At 32.6% G+C, this 16,809-nt stretch overlaps 1 protein-coding gene across 1 annotated transcript in view; it reads left to right on the top strand.

Moving 5' to 3' along the window:
• LOC134721257 (tonsoku-like protein) overlaps nucleotides 1-16,809 on the top strand; it is a 122,460-nt gene that overhangs the window by 31,673 nt on the left and 73,978 nt on the right. The window contains exon 18 of the mRNA XM_063584103.1: nucleotides 213-291. Within this exon, the coding sequence (XP_063440173.1) occupies nucleotides 213-291 (79 nt within the window). The remainder of the gene's footprint in view (nucleotides 1-212; nucleotides 292-16,809) is intronic.

Below are 16,809 nucleotides of genomic sequence, written 5' to 3' on the forward strand. Positions count from 1 at the left end.
ATCCCATGCAAATAGTGACAGTTGGCAGGTATGCCATTATTGCATAATAAACAGTATATCTTATATTAATGGTTTCTTCTGATGACTTAAATGAAAAGGAAAATACTGCTCTAATGTGAAACAAAATTGTCTGATTCTCAATTGACCCCTTTTAGTGGTTCCATGAAAGGGATTATTGAACTTGTCTACAAATACTTCATCATTCCTTTTAGGTTGAAGGTGTAGTTGATAGTTGGGATTTACCTCCCCTGGTGGACAGATATCAGCAGGCTTGTACAGCTTTAAATACAGGTAGGATTTATATAATACTTTATATTACAGGAGTAGATCCATTCATAATAAGTCCCCTATCAAAAGCATTGATTGTCAAAAAAAATGGATGTTTCAACATCTTGATCCGCCCCTGTATTGCTGTGCAGATACTTCTGACCAAATGTCAGCAGTTGATATGACCATCTTTCAATGCACCCTAAGGGTTGAAAAAAGATAAAGATACGGTCATTTGAACTTCTCATGTGAGCAGTAAATCCTAGCCTGATAGATGTGTGGTTGGATGTGGTAAATGTATAATCATAAAGTGATATTGTAAATGTGATGCCTAACATATAGGGAAAGTGCCAAGTCATCTGCCTGATAAAGAGCTTCATGTTGCTAGTCACATTTTTGGAAAGTTTGCTATAGCTTGCTAAATCAATAAATTTTCTTAAGGCATGGGCCTTTGACGGCAGAAAAGAGACAGACTATCTTACTTTAGGAAGTGTGTCCTACTCCTAGATAATGTAGTACTGGTGTTTGAAAACTAATAATAGAAAGATGCTTTTGAAATTTTGAGCTCTTCTATTTTAATAGCATACAGCTTGAATTAAAATGTGCTGAATTTTCATTGATAAATCAAATGATTTAACTTCATTTAAAAATGATGAACAAACACTACTTCGCGGATCTGCGCTGTGCAGAAAGTAAAATCAATACACACACGAGACTGACAGCAGTTTCTACATGTCTGTTATGATTTTATCGGTATTCTCCAGACATGTGTCAGACCCAAACAGGAATACTATAATCCCGGTTTTTAAGGTTTCTTACCTTCCTACGGTTGAGGAGAAAATTAATACCGTGTTTAAAATATTTAAGGAGTGAATATTTTTCAATGCTTTATACTGCGATTTTTACAAATGTTTATGCATAAGGTAAAAGCCCAAGAGTATCAGTAGTATCATAGTACCTCATTTAATCTCAGCCCACAACAAACTTGGACTATAATAAACAAACAAAAAATGGATGTTTCAACATCTGGATCCGCCCCTGTATTGCTTTGCAGATACTTCTGACCAAATGTCAGCAGTTGATATGACCATCTTTCAATGCACCCTAAGGGTTGAAAAAAGATAAAGATACGGTCATTTGAACTTCTCATGTGAGCAGTAAATCCTAGCCTGATAGATGTGTGGTTGGATGTGGTAAATGTATAATCATAAAGTGATATAGTAAATGTGATGCCTTACATATAGGGAAAGTGCCAAGTCATCTGCCTGATAAAGAGCTTCATGTTGCTAGTCACATTTTTGGAAAGTTTGCTATAGCTTGCTAAATCAATAAATTTTCTTTAGGCATGGGCCTTTGACGGCAGAAAAGAGACAGACTATCTTACTTTAGGAAGTGTGTCCTACTCCTAGATAATGTAGTACTGGTGTTTGAAAACTAATAATAGAAAGATGCTTTTGAAATTTTGAGCTCTTCTATTTTAATAGCATACAGCTTGAATTAAAATGTGCTGAATTTTCATTGATAAATCAAATGATTTAACTTCATTTAAAAATGATGAACAAACACTACTTCGCGGATCTGCGCTGTGCAGAAAGTAAAATCAATACACACACGAGACTGACAGCAGTTTCTACATGTCCGTTATGATTTTATCGGTATTCTCCAGACATGTGTCAGACCCAAACAGGAATACTATAATCCCGGTTTTTAAGGTTTCTTACCTTCCTACAGTTGAGGAGAAAATTAATACCGTGTTTAAAATATTTAAGGAGTGATTATTTTTCAATGCTTTATACTGCGATTTTTACAAATGTTTATGCATAAGGTAAAAGCCCAAGAGTATCAGTAGTATCATAGTACCTCATTTAATCTCAGCCCACAACAAACTTGGACTATAATAAACAAACAAAAAATGGATGTTTCAACATCTGGATCCGCCCCTGTATTGCTTTGCAGATACTTCTGACCAAATGTCAGCAGTTGATATGACCATCTTTCAATGCACCCTAAGGGTTGAAAAAAGATAAAGATACGGTCATTTGAACTTCTCATGTGAGCAGTAATCCTAGCCTGATAGATGTGTGGTTGGATGTGGTAAATGTATAATCATAAAGTGATATTGTAAATGTGATGCCTTACATATAGGGAAAGTGCCAAGTCATCTGCCTGATAAAGAGCTTCATGTTGCTAGTCACATTTTTGGAAAGTTTGCTATAGCTTGCTAAATCAATAAATTTTCTTAAGGCATGGGCTTTTAACGGCAGAAAAGAGACAGACTATCTACTTTAGGAAGTGTGTCCTACTCCTAGATAATGTAGTACTGGTGTTTGAAAACTAATAATAGAAAGATGCTTTTGAAATTTTGAGCTCTTCTATTTTAATAGCATACAGCTTGAATTAAAATGTGCTGAATTTTCATTGATAAGTAAAATTCTTAAACGGTATGCATAAACCTACTTAAGTCTTCACTTAACTAAGGAATACTTAAATCGGAACCTTTCTCTAATTACCATATGATATATACTAGCTCATCACATGTACTCATCCGTGTAAAAGTTTGTTATGTTCATTTAAGTTTATTGATCAATGCATGCTTTTATTTTAAAGAGCATGGGTTAAATTGATATTGGTATGTAAAACAATGCAATAGACCATATAAACATAGTATAATGATGAACAATAGGCGCATATAAGACAACGCTTTTTAAGGTTGATTTTTTTTACGGTTGAGCATTGGAAGAAAAATATTTCAGTAATCCAAGACTTTCCTCTACTTAATCTTTAATCATCTTTTAACGGGTGTTATATTTTCTGGAGACAGCAATATGTTTTAAACTTTAACAAAACATGATCAATGTTTCAGTGGCGTAGCACAAAAGGGTAGCATTGTAAGCAAATCATTTTACAAAACACATTTTTCAAAAAATAATTACTAATAGTTCAGCTTATTAAGCGCTGACATCTCCCTTGCTTACATTTGCTTATGGTTTGAAAAAACTCTATTTTGATGTGAAATTAACCTTTTTAATTTCCCTTTCATAACAAAAAAAATTTGTAAGGGTTCCGCGGAACCCAGTGTCTCGCCTACTTTTGCTGAAATTCACAGGCTCAACAAAATGAGGAAAAAAATCAATAAAAATATTCCTCTTGAAACTATCGTTTGATTTTAAGTAGCTTCTGTCCAAGTATAGTAAAAATCCAGGATAGTTTATGAATCTAATAAATGTTTAAAAACTTTAACTGCATACTGTATGTAATGTTAACTGGAAGAAAACTTAGTCCATTTATAAGTAAAAAACAGATACACAGGTACAAAATATTATCAAATTTTCCTTCTAAATACTAGCTTATGATCATAAACAAGCTTGTCTCTAAGTTTGGTACAAATTAAAAGTAGCAAAAGAAAGTTGGGTTTTTTTTTTAAATTTAACCACAGAGTGAACATGTTATTTCTTGGCAGAAAATCTAAGTCCATTTAAAAGTAAAATACGGAAAAAATGGATTTATTTTTTAACAAAATTTCCTTATGCATATTATCTTTTGATCATAAACTAGCTTTTGTCTAAGTTTGGTACAAACCCAGGATAGTTTAAGAAAGTTATTAAAATTTTAAAAACTTGAACCACAGAGTGAATGTAATGTTTCCCCGCAGAAAAACTAAGTCCATTTATAAGTAAAATACGGAAAAAATGGAATTTTATTTTTACAAAATTAACATTTGGATACTATCATATGATCATAAACAAGCTTCTGTCCACGTTTGGAAGTAATCCAGTATAGTTTAAGAAAGTTATTAAAATTTCAAAAACTTTAACCACAGAGTGAATATAATGTTTCCCTGCAGAAAAACTAAGTCCATCTATAAGCAAAATACGGAAAAAATGGAATTTTATTTTTACAAAATTTACTTCTGGATACTATCTTATGATCATAAACAAGCTTCTGTCCACGTTTGGAAGTAATCCAGTAGAGTTTAAGAAAGTTATTAAAATTTCAAAAACTTTAACCACAGAGTGAATATTTGTGGACGCCGCCGACGACGACGACGACGGAATGTAGTCTCGCTTAGTCTCGCTTTTTCGACAAAAGTCGAAGGCTCGACAAAAAAGGGGTGGTAGAAATATTTGTCCACGAATCCAAATACAAACTAGGGCATTTTTTAAAAGTCCTACGTGAATCTTAACTAAAATAAATTATTACAGTAAGCATATTCTCAACATCTTAACGTAAATTTTTGAAACCGCAATATATCTCAATGAATATATATATAAAGAAATATTAAAAAAAAATTGAAACATGTAAGGTATCATGAATCTTATATAGACATCGAATTTTCAGTTTCCCTTTTACAGAAAAAGGGGGAGGGTAGAAATTTTTGTCCACGAATCCAAATACAAACTAGGGCATTTTGTCTGTCCCTGTAAGTGAAATGCCCAACATCTTTAGAATAAAACTAAATTAAAAATTCAAATTCCTTACTATAATGGAGTTTTATGCATACCACTTAAGTTTTGTGGGCGTGACTTAAAACAACTAAGATTTTACTTAGGAAATACTTAGTTTAAGATTTTTTATGCATGCCACTTAGATAAAAAGGGTGGAGTTTCCTTAACTTAAGTGTTTACTAAGGAAATTCTTAACTTGAGTAGCTTTATGCATACGGGCCCAGATCCCCACCCCTAAACCATATATATTCTTATACGTTACAATAAAACAAAACTAATGAAATAAAAGGCGGGTCCCCTGGGGTCACTCTCACCCCCTGGTTGTTTGAGAACTTGTTAACAGTTGAGATATCATATATATTAATTGTACGGGACAACGAAATAAATCAAATAAAATAAAATATAGAGGAACTCCAGAGTGGTCAATCACCCCACCCCTTTCTTTTTGAAAACGTGTAAACAGATGAGATCCCCACCCCTAAACCATATATATTTTTGTATGTGGCAACAAAACAAATCAAATGAAATAAAATGGATGTCCGTTTGGGTCAGCCCCACCCCCTCATGTTTGTGAACTTTGAAACGGTCAAGATCCCCACCCCTAAACCATATATATTTTTGTATGGGGCAACAAAACAAATCAAATGGAATAAAGTAGGAGTCCCTTTTGGTCAGCCCCACCCCCTGTTGTTGGCAACTTGGAAATGATCAAGATCCCCACCCCTTAACCATATATATTCTTGTATGGGGCAACAAAACAAATCAAATGAAATAAAGTAGGAGTCCGGGCGGGCTTTGGGTCAGCCCTAACCCCTGTTGTTTGACAACTTGGAAATGATCAAGATCCCCACCCTTAACCATATATATTCTTGTACTTGACAATAAAACAAATTAAATGCAAAAGAAGGTGAGTCCCCAGGGGTTTCTCCTACCCCCTTGTTGTTTGAGAACTTGTAAACGGTTGAGATCCCCACCCACAAACCATAAATATTTTTGTATTGAACAATAAAATAAACCAATTGAAATATAGAAGAAGTCCACAGGGGTGACTCCACCCACCTTCTTTTTGAAAACTTGTAAATGGTCGAGATCCCCACCCCTAAACAAAATATATTCTTTTATGGGGCAACAAAACAAAACATTATTGAAATATAGTGGGAGTCCCTCTGGGTCATCCCCAACCCCTGTTGTTTGACAACTTGGAAATGATCAAGATCCCCACCCCTTAACCATATATATTCTTGTATGGGGCAACAAAACAAATCAAATGAAATAAAGTAGAAGTCCCTTTGGGTCAGCCCCACCTCCTGTTGTTTGACAACTTGGAAATGATCAAGATCCCCACCCCTTAACCATATATATTCTTGTACTGGACAATAAAACAAATCAAATGCAAAAGAAGGTGAGTCCCCAGGGGTTTCTCCTACCCCCTTGTTGTTTGAGAACTTGTAAACGGTTGAGATCTCAAACCCTTAACCATAAATATTCTTGTATTGGACAATAAAACAAATAAAATAAAATATAAGGAGAGTCCCTCGGTGTAACACCACCCCAACCTGTTTTGAGAACGTGTAAACAGTCAAGATCCACCCCCTTCTTTTCGAAACTTGAAAACTGTTGAAATCCCCACACTGAAACAATATATATTCTTGTACGGAATAATAAAACAAATCAGATGAAATAAAAGGCTTGTCTCTTATAGGGCTCACTCTTACCCCTACCTCCTGTCTGTTTGAGAACTTGCAAACTGTCTAGATCCCTACCCTAAATCATGAATATTACTGTACATGATTTCAAGAAGATTTAAATGACATACAGGTGTAATACGTAGACTTCACTTGGGCATATCACTTTACTAGACCAGACCAAATTGTATTGGACTTTGCTTAATGTCTGGCGACCGTAGAAATTACTTATTTTGAGAGCTTTGTTTGGGAGACTTCGTAGCAGCATCCTGTTACAATTATTTCTTGATAATTTTTTAAGTAGGAAAAAGAAAGTTAACCATGCAATCTACACATTTACAATCTATTTGAAATATTACAATTTACCTTTGCAAACTTTCCACAGGTGCTATCTAGCACTTTGATTTCTTCTTTCCTGTGGCAGCCAAAATGTTGATCAACTCTTTCCATAAAATTTGTTGACTTTTTGTTCTACTGAATATGTATCAGTTTGAAAAAAATGACATTTGCCTAGGCAAACAATAGTCTATAGGCTAATTAGTTTGTGTATTTTACACAGATTATAAACTTCTGGTTTTTTTTTGGCATATTGATTTATGTTCTTTGTTCCTACATTTTGTCAAGCCTGCAACTTTTGTTGCAGAAAGCTCGACATAGGGATAGTGATTTGGCAGCTGCTGCGGCAGTGTAAGCTCACTTCTTAAAAGCTTTATATTTAAGAAGGTGGAAGACCTGGGTGCTTCATACTTTGTATATGGATGCCTCATGTTACAAAGTTTCCATCAGTCACATGTCCAATGTCCTTGACCTCATTTTCATGGTTCAGTGACTACTTGAAAAAAAAGTTCAGATTTTTTGTAATGTTAAATTCTGTCTTATTATAAGTAATATGATAACTATATTTGATATGTGTGTACCTTGCAAGGTCCTCATGCCTGTCAGATATTTTTCACCTGACTTCGACCTCATTTCAGGGATCAGTGAACAAGGTTAAGTTTTGGTGGTCAAGTTCATATCTAAGATACTTTAAGCAATAGTTCTAATATATTCTATGTATGGAAGGACTGTAAGGTGTACATGTCCAACTGGCAGGTGTCATCTGACCTTGACCTCAATTTCATGGTTCAGTGGTTATAGTTAAGTTTTTGTGTTTTGGTCTGTTTTTCTCATACTGTATGCAATAGGTTTACTTATTTGGTGTATGGAATGATTGAAAGGTGTACATGTCTAGTTGGCAGTGTCATCTGACCTTGACCTCATTTTCATGGTTCAGTAGTCAAAGTTAAGTTTTTGAGTTTTGGTCTTTTTTTTAATACTAATTGCAATAGGTCAACTATATTTGGTGTATGGAAATATTTTTAAGTAGTTTGTATGCATTCAACATGCTTGAAAAGATATTTTGAAGAAAAAAATATTTTCATGGTATTTTGACCCCCCTTCCATGGTACATTTGTATATTGAACCCCCTACTATAGACATTGAATTTCAAAAATTCAAGCTAATCTAACTCCTTAACATAGTAATAATACTCCAATAAGTAGTTTGTATGAATATAACATGCTGGAAAAGATATTTTGAAAATTTTACTTAGCTTTGGTATTTTGACCCCCCTGTGGTATATTGAAACCCCCTACTTTAGACCTTGAATTTCAAAAATTCAAGCTAATCTAACTCCTTAACATAGTAATAATACTCCAATAAGTAGTTTGTATGTATATAACATGCTGGAAAAGATATTTTGAAAATATTACTCAGCCATGGTATTTTGACCCCACTGCGGTATATTGAACCCCCTACTATAGACCTTGAATTTCAAAAATCCAATCTATTCTAACTCCTTAACATAGGTATATAACTCCAATAAATAGTTTGTATGTATTTAGCATACTGGAAAAGATATTTTGCAAAATTTTACATTGCCATGGTATTTTGACCCCCCTGCGGTATATTGAACCCCCTACTTTCGACCTTGAATTTCAAAAATCCAAGCTATTCTAACTCCTTAACATAGTAATAATACTCCAACAAGTAGTTTGTATGTATTTATATGCTGGAAAAGATATTTTGAAAAAAAATAATTTCCATGGTATATTGAACCCTCTACTATAGACCTTAAATTTCGAAAATTCAAGCTATTCTAACTCTTTAACATAGTTATAATACTCCAATAATTAGTTTGTATGTATATAACAAGCTGGAAAAGATATTTTGAAAATATTACTCAGCCATGGTATTTTGACCCCACTGCGGTATATTGAACCCCCTACTATAGACCTTGAATTTCAAAAATCCAAGCTATTCTAACTCCTTAACATAGGTATATAACTCCAATGAGTATTTTGTATGTATTTAGCATACTGGAAAAGATATTTTGCAAAATTTTCCATTGCCATGGTATTTTGACCCCCCTGCGGTATATTGAACCCCCCTTCTCAAAACCTCAAATTAAAAAAAATAGTAGCCAATTAATTGTAAATTAGATTATCTGCAATACTATTTCCCCAAAACAGGGGGGTTCAATATACCGCAGGGGGGTTCAAAATACCATATGTGAAAAATGACCCTGGGGTCAATATACCCCTGTATTTTGACCCCAGGTTCAATTTTTAGGGGGTTCAAAATACCATATGTGAAAAATGACCCTGGGGTCAATATACCATGTGGTATAATGACCCCGGGGTCATATTACCGCATGGTATTTTGACCCCCGGTTCAATTTTTATGGGGTTCAAAATACCGTATGACACCGGGCATGGTTCATCTGACCTTGACCCAAATTTCGTGGTTTATTTGTCAATATTTAGTTTTCTTGGTTAATTAAGTTAAATGTAACAGTTGTAATAAAGCTTTATATTTAGGACTATCAACATAATATCATTGAAAAGTAAAGAAGGCGAGACATTTCAGTGTGTGCACTCTTGTGTATAAAATATATAGGATATGCACAAGCCTTTTAGTTTGAGCTCAAAATTTGATACAGGTGTTACTGTGAATCACTAGAAGTCGATAATATAATGGGATTATTTTAACTAGCAAAATGAAATTAATGTCCTATATCTTTTATATTGCAATTATTAAAAAACATTAAATACATTTCGTAATTACAATTATAGTACATGTAACGTACAATTTTTTCAAATTTCATTATCACAAATTTCATATTCTTTGATCATTATCTTTACTTCTATGGTACATGTATAGGTTGCTTATCTTATTCTATCACTATATAGTTCAGTGAATCATGTAATGAGGCACAGTACTTTGAAGTATTTTACATTAGTTGATTTTAAAGATAGTGAGACATGACTGGTAAATGTAATTGGAAGATTGCATTTTAATCCACACAGTGTCATTAGTCTTTAATTCTAAAGCCACAGCAGCAGATCCTGGTGTCCATGAACTGTGAGTATTGCCTGTAATATCCTGCCAGTGTATGGAATTCGACCTTTTCATAATATCTATTCTCAAAGAGCTGCTAATTGACATAAGTATTACTTCAATGTGATAATATCCAGGAACTTGACAGGTAAATTTGCCTGTAGATTGGAATGATGACAGGTTCGATACACCTACTGATGTTTTAATGTCTGGGAACTTCAGTGGTCCAGCAGGTACTGTACCACTACCTCCACCTCCATAACAACCAGTGACCACAACTGAAATGAAATAAAATGAAATCAGCATATGTATTTCTATAGACATTCCTTTATTTTGGAATTTCATTTAATAGTTCTTTTTGACATTTGATATTTGACTTTAAGATTTTTTGGCAAAGAATTGATATATGAGTTAATTACCTAGACAATGATATCACAATGGTAAATCTGAACTGATATCTGAGTTAATGACCTTGACAATGACATCATAATTGGTAAATCTGAACTGATATTTGAATTAATAACCTAGACAATGACAACACAATTGGTAAATCTGAACTGATATCTGAGTTAATTATCTAGACAATGATATCACAATGGTAAATCTGAACTGATATCTGAGTTAATGACCTTGAAAATGACAACACAATTGGTAAATCTGAACTGATATCTAAGTTAATAACCTAGACAGTGACAACACAATTGGTAAATCTGAACTGATATCTGAGTTAATTATCTAGACAATGATATCACAATTAGTAAATCCGTACTGATATCTAAGTTAATAACCTAGACAGTGACAACACAATTGGTAAATCTGAACTGATATCTGAGTTAATGACCTTGAAAATGACAACACAATTGGTAAATCTGAACTGATATCTAAGTTAATAACCTAGACAATGACAACACAATTGGTAAATCTGAACTGATATCTGAGTTAATAACCTTGACAATGACATCATAATTGGTAAATCTGAACTGATATTTGAATCAATTATCTAGACAATGACAACACAATTGGTAAATCTGAACTGATATCTGAGTTTATTATCTAGACAATGACATCACAATGGTTAGTCTGAACTGATATCTGAGTTAATAACCTTGACAATGACATCATAATTGGTAAATCTGAACTGATATTTGAATCAATTATCTAGACAATGACAACACAATTGGTAAATCTGAACTGATATCTGAATTAATTATCTAGACAATGACATCATAATTGGTAAATCTGAACTGATATTTGAATTAATTATCTAGACAATGACATCACAATGGTTAGTCTGAACTGATATCTGAGTTAATGACCTTGACAATGACAACACAATTGGTAAATCTGAACTGATATCTGAGTTTATTATCTAGACAATGACGTCACAATGGTAAATCTGAACTGATATTTGAATTAATTATCTAGACAATGACAACACAATTGGTAAATCTGAACTGATATCTGAGTTAATTATCTAGACAATGACGTCACAATGGTAAATCTGAACTGATATCTGAGTTAATTATCTAGACAATGACAACACAATTGGTAAATCTGAACTGATATCTGAGTTAATTATCTAGACAATGACAACACAATTGGTAAATCTGAACTGATATCTGAGTTAATTATCTAGACAATGACGTCACAATGGTAAATCTGAACTGATATTTGAATTAATTATCTAGACAATGACAACACAATTGGTAAATCTGAACTGATATCTGAGTTAATTATCTAGACAATGACAACACAATTGGTAAATCTGAACTGATATTTGAATTAATAACCTAGACAGTGACAACACAATTGGTAAATCTGAACTGATATCTGAGTTAATTATCTAGACAATGACAACACAATTGGTAAATCTGAACTGATATCTGAGTTTATTATCTAGACAATGACATCACAATGGTTAGTCTGAACTGATATCTGAGTTAATAACCTAGACAGTGACAACACAATTGGTAAATCTGAACTGATATCTGAGTTTATTATCTAGACAATGACATCACAATGGTTAGTCTGAACTGATATCTGAGTTAATGACCTTGACAATGACATAATTGGTAAATCTGAACTGATATTTGAATTAATTATCTAGACAATGACAACACAATTGGTAAATCTGAACTGATATCTGAGTTTATTATCTAGACAATGACGTCACAATGGTAAATCTGAACTGATATCTGAGTTAATGACCTTGAAAATGACAACACAATTGGTAAATCTGAACTGATATCTGAGTTAATGACCTTGAAAATGACAACACAATTGGTAAATCTGAACTGATATCTGAGTTAATGACCTTGACAATGACATCATAATTGGTAAATCTGAACTGATATCTGAGTTAATGACCTTGACAATGACATCATAATTGGTAAATCTGAACTGATATTTGAATTAATTATCTAGACAATGATATCACAATGGTTAGTCTGAACTGATATCTGAGTTAATGACCTTGACAATGACATAATAATTGGTAAATCTGAACTGATATTTGAATTAATTATCTAGACAATGACATCACAATGGTTAGTCTGAACTGATATCTGAGTTAATAACCTTGACAATGATATCATAATTGGTAAATCTGAACTGATATTTGAATTAATTATCTAGACAATGATATCACAATGGTAAGTCTGAACTGATATCTGAGTTAATGACCATGACAATGACATCATAATTGGTAAATCTGAACTGTTATTTGAATTTATAACCTAGACCGTGACAACTCAGTTGTTTAATCTGAACTGATATCTGAGTTTAAATGACCTTGACATTGACATCATAATTGGTAAATCTGAACTGATATTTGAATTTATAACCTAGACAGTTACAACTCAGTTGTTTAATCTGAACTGATATCTGAGTTAATTATCTAGACAATGATATCACAATGGTTAGTCTGAACTGATATCTGAGTTAATAACCTTGACAATGATATCATATGTAATTGGTAAATCTGAACTGATATTTGAATTAATATCCTTGACAATGACATCATAATTGGTAAATCTGAACTGATATTTGAATTAATAACCTAGACAGTGACAACACAATTGGTAAATCTGAACTGATATCTGAGTTAATTATCTAGAGAATGATATCACAATGGTAAGTCTGAACTGATATCTGAGTTAATGACCTTGACAATGACATCATAATTGGTAAATCTGAACTGATATTTGAATTAATTATCTAGACAATGATATCACAATGGTTAGTCTGAACTGATATCTGAGTTAATTATCTAGACAATGACATCACAATGGTTAGTCTGAACTGATATCTGAGTTAATAACCTTGACAATGACATCATAATTGGTAAATCTGAACTGATATTTGAGTTAATTATCTAGACAATGATATCACAATGGTTAGTCTGAACTGATATCTGAGTTAATGACCTTGACAATGACATCATAATTGGTAAATCTGAACTGATATCTGAGTTAATGACCTTGACAATGACATCATAATTGGTAAATCTGAACTGATATTTGAATTAATAACCTAGACAATGACAACACAATTGGTAAATCTGAACTGATATCTGAGTTAATTATCTAGACAATGACATCATAATTGGTAAATCTGAACTGATATCTGAGTTAATGACCATGACAATGATATCATAATGGGTAAATCTGAACTGATATTTGAATTAATTATCTAGACAATGATATCACAATGGTTAGTCTGAACTGATATCTGAGTTAATGACCTTGACAATGACATCATAATTGGTAAATCTGAACTGATATTTGAATTTATTATCTAGACAATGATATCACAATGGCAAGTCTGAACTGATATCTGAGTTAACGACCTTGACAATGACATCATAATTGGAAAATCTGAACTGATATCTGAGTTAATAACCTTGACAGTGACAACACAATTGGTAAATCTGAACTGATATCTGAGTTAATTATCTAGACAATGATATCACAATGGTTAGTCTGAACTGATATCTGAGTTAATGACCTTGACCATGACATCAAAATTGGTAAATCTGAACTGATATTTGAGTTAAAAACCTTGACAATGACATCACAATGGTAAATCTGAACTGATATCTGAGTTAATTATCTTGACAATGACATCATTAATTGTAAATCTGAACTGATGTCCATATCAAAGCTTACTTATGACATAAGGAGATAGTATATTGGCTCTAGAATCAAATACGTCAAAACATTTTTTATTTTTAGAATCAATGATAAATTTTTATACGACCACATAATTTTTGCGGTCCTATATTGGTATGATGTTGTCGTCGTTGTTTTCTGAAGACAGTTGGTTTTCGCATTATAACTTTAGTATAAGTTAATAGAAATGTATGACTTTTTAACACAGGGTTTATGACCACAAAAGGAAGGTTGGGATTGATTTTGGGAGTTTTGGTACCAACAGTTTAGTAATAAGGGGCTAAAAAAGGGCCCAAATAAGCATTTTTTTTTTGTTTTCGCACAATAACTGTAGTATAAGTAAATAGAAATCTATGAAATTCAAACACAAGGTTTATGACCATAAAAGGAAGGTTGTGATTGATTTTGGGAGTTTTGGTTCCAACAGTTTAGGAATTAAGGGCCAAAACGGTCCAAAATTAAACTTTGTTTGATTTCATCAAAAATTGAATTCATGGTGTTCTTTGATATGCTGAATCTAAACATGAACTTAGTTTTTTTTTATTATTGGCCCAGTTTTCAAGTTGGTCAAAATTGGGGTCCAAAATTAAACTTTGTTTGATTTCAACAAAAAATTGAATTCTTGGTGTTCTTCAATATGCTGAATCTAACCATGTATTTAGATTTATGATATTTGGGCCTGTTATCAAATTGGTCCGCAGTAAGGTCTAAAGGGTCCAAAATTGAACTTTATTTGATTTCATCAAAAATTGAATTCTTTGGGTTCTTTCATATGCTAAATCTAACCATGTATTTAGATTTTGGATATTGGAATACCACAATGGGATGGTAAGAATTGTCTTTAGGAGTTATGGCTCAAACCATTAAGGAATAAGGTGCAAAAAAGGGGGAAAAGGGTTCCCAGGTTCATGGACAATTACTTAAGTACAAAACATAATTTTAAAGCAGTGTAAGGTTGGTAATTGAAACTCTATGGAATATCTCACCTGAACTGCTTTTAAATTAGGCCAATTAAAATTTTCATCCCGCCCGCCCCGATTTTTTTTATTTAACAAAAATACGATTTCCAGATTTTGTTCATGTCCGTAATATAGTTATAAATCTCCAATAAATAGTTTGTATGTATTTAAAACATGCTGGAAAAGAAATTAGGGAAAAAAAAATTTCCATGGTATTTTGACCCCCCTGCGGTATATTGAACCCCCTACTATGGACCTTAAATTTCAAAAAATTTAACTTTTCAAACTCCTTAACATAGTTATAAAACTCCAATAAGTAGATTGTATGTATTTAACATGCTGGAAAAGATATTAGGAAAAAAAAAAAATTCCATGGTATTTTGATCCCCCTGCGGTATATTGAACCCCCTACTATACATAGACCTTGAATTTCAAAAATCCTAGCTTTTCTAACTCCTTAACAGAGATAAAATACTCCAAGAAGTAGTTTGTATGTATTAATATTAAACATGCTTGAAAAGATATTTTGAAAATTTTAAGGTATTTTGACCCTCCTGCAGTACATTGAACCCCCTACTATAGACCTTGAATTTAAAAAAAAAATCCAGCTAATAATCTTTATCCTTAACAGAGTAATTATACTCCAATAAGTAGTTTGTATGTTTTTAACATGCTGGAAAAGATATTTTGAAAATTTAACTAAGCCATAGTATTTTGACCCCCCTGCGGTATATTGAACTCCCTACCATAGACCTAAAATTTTAAAAATCCAAGTTATACTAACTCCTTAACATAGTAATAATACTCCAATAAGTAGTTTTTATACGACCGCAAATTTTGAAGAAATTTTCGTCGTATATTGCTATCACGTTGGCGTCGATGTCGTCGTCCGAATACTTTTAGTTTTCGCACTCTAACTTTAGTAAAAGTGAATAGAAATCTATGAAATTTTACCACAAGGTTTATGACCACAAAACGAAGGTTGGTATTGATTTTGGGAGTTTAGGTCCCAACAGTTTAGGAATTAGGGGCCAAAAAGGGACCCAAATAAGCATTTTTCTTGGTTTTCGCACCATAACGTTAGTATAAGTAAATAGAAATCTATGAAATTTAAACACAAGGTTTATGACCATAAAAGGAAGGTTGGTATTGATTTTGGGAGCTTTGGTCCCAACAGAATAAGGGGCCCAAAGGGTCCAAAATTAAACTTTGTTTGATTTCATCAAAATTGAATAATTGGGGTTCTTTGATATGCCGAATCTAACTGTGTATGTAGATTCTTAACTTTTGGTCCCGTTTTCAAATTGGTCTACATTAAGGTCCAAAGGGTCCAAAATTAAACTTAGTTTGATTTTGACAAAATTGAATAATTGGGGTTCTTTGATATGCCAAATCTAACTGTGTATGTAGATTCTTCATTTTTGGTCCTGTTTTCAAATTGGTCTACATTAAAGTCCAAAGGGTCCAAAATTAAACTTAGTTTGATTTTAACAAAAATTGAAATTTTGGGGTTCTTTGATATGCTGAATCCAAACATGTACTTAGATTTTTGATTATGGGCCCAGTTTTCAAGTTGGTCCAAATCAGGATCTAAAATAATTATATTAAGTATTGTGCAATAGCAAGTCTTTTCAATTGCACAGTATTGCGCAATGGCAAGAAATATCTAATTGCACAATATTGTGAAATAGCAAAAAAAAAATTAATTAGAGTTATCTTTCTTTGTCCAGAATAGTAAGCAAGAAATATCTTATTGCACAATATTGTGAAATAGCAAGATTTTTTTTTAATTGGAGTTATCTTTCTTTGTCCAGAATCAACTTAAATCTTTGTTATATACAATGTATATTCACTTTTTACCACCAACTGATAAATAAAAATAATCTTTACCATTCAGTGATAACAA

Source organism: Mytilus trossulus, chromosome 6 (genome assembly GCF_036588685.1).
Source record: "Mytilus trossulus isolate FHL-02 chromosome 6, PNRI_Mtr1.1.1.hap1, whole genome shotgun sequence".
NCBI classification, from domain to species: domain Eukaryota; kingdom Metazoa; phylum Mollusca; class Bivalvia; order Mytilida; family Mytilidae; genus Mytilus; species Mytilus trossulus.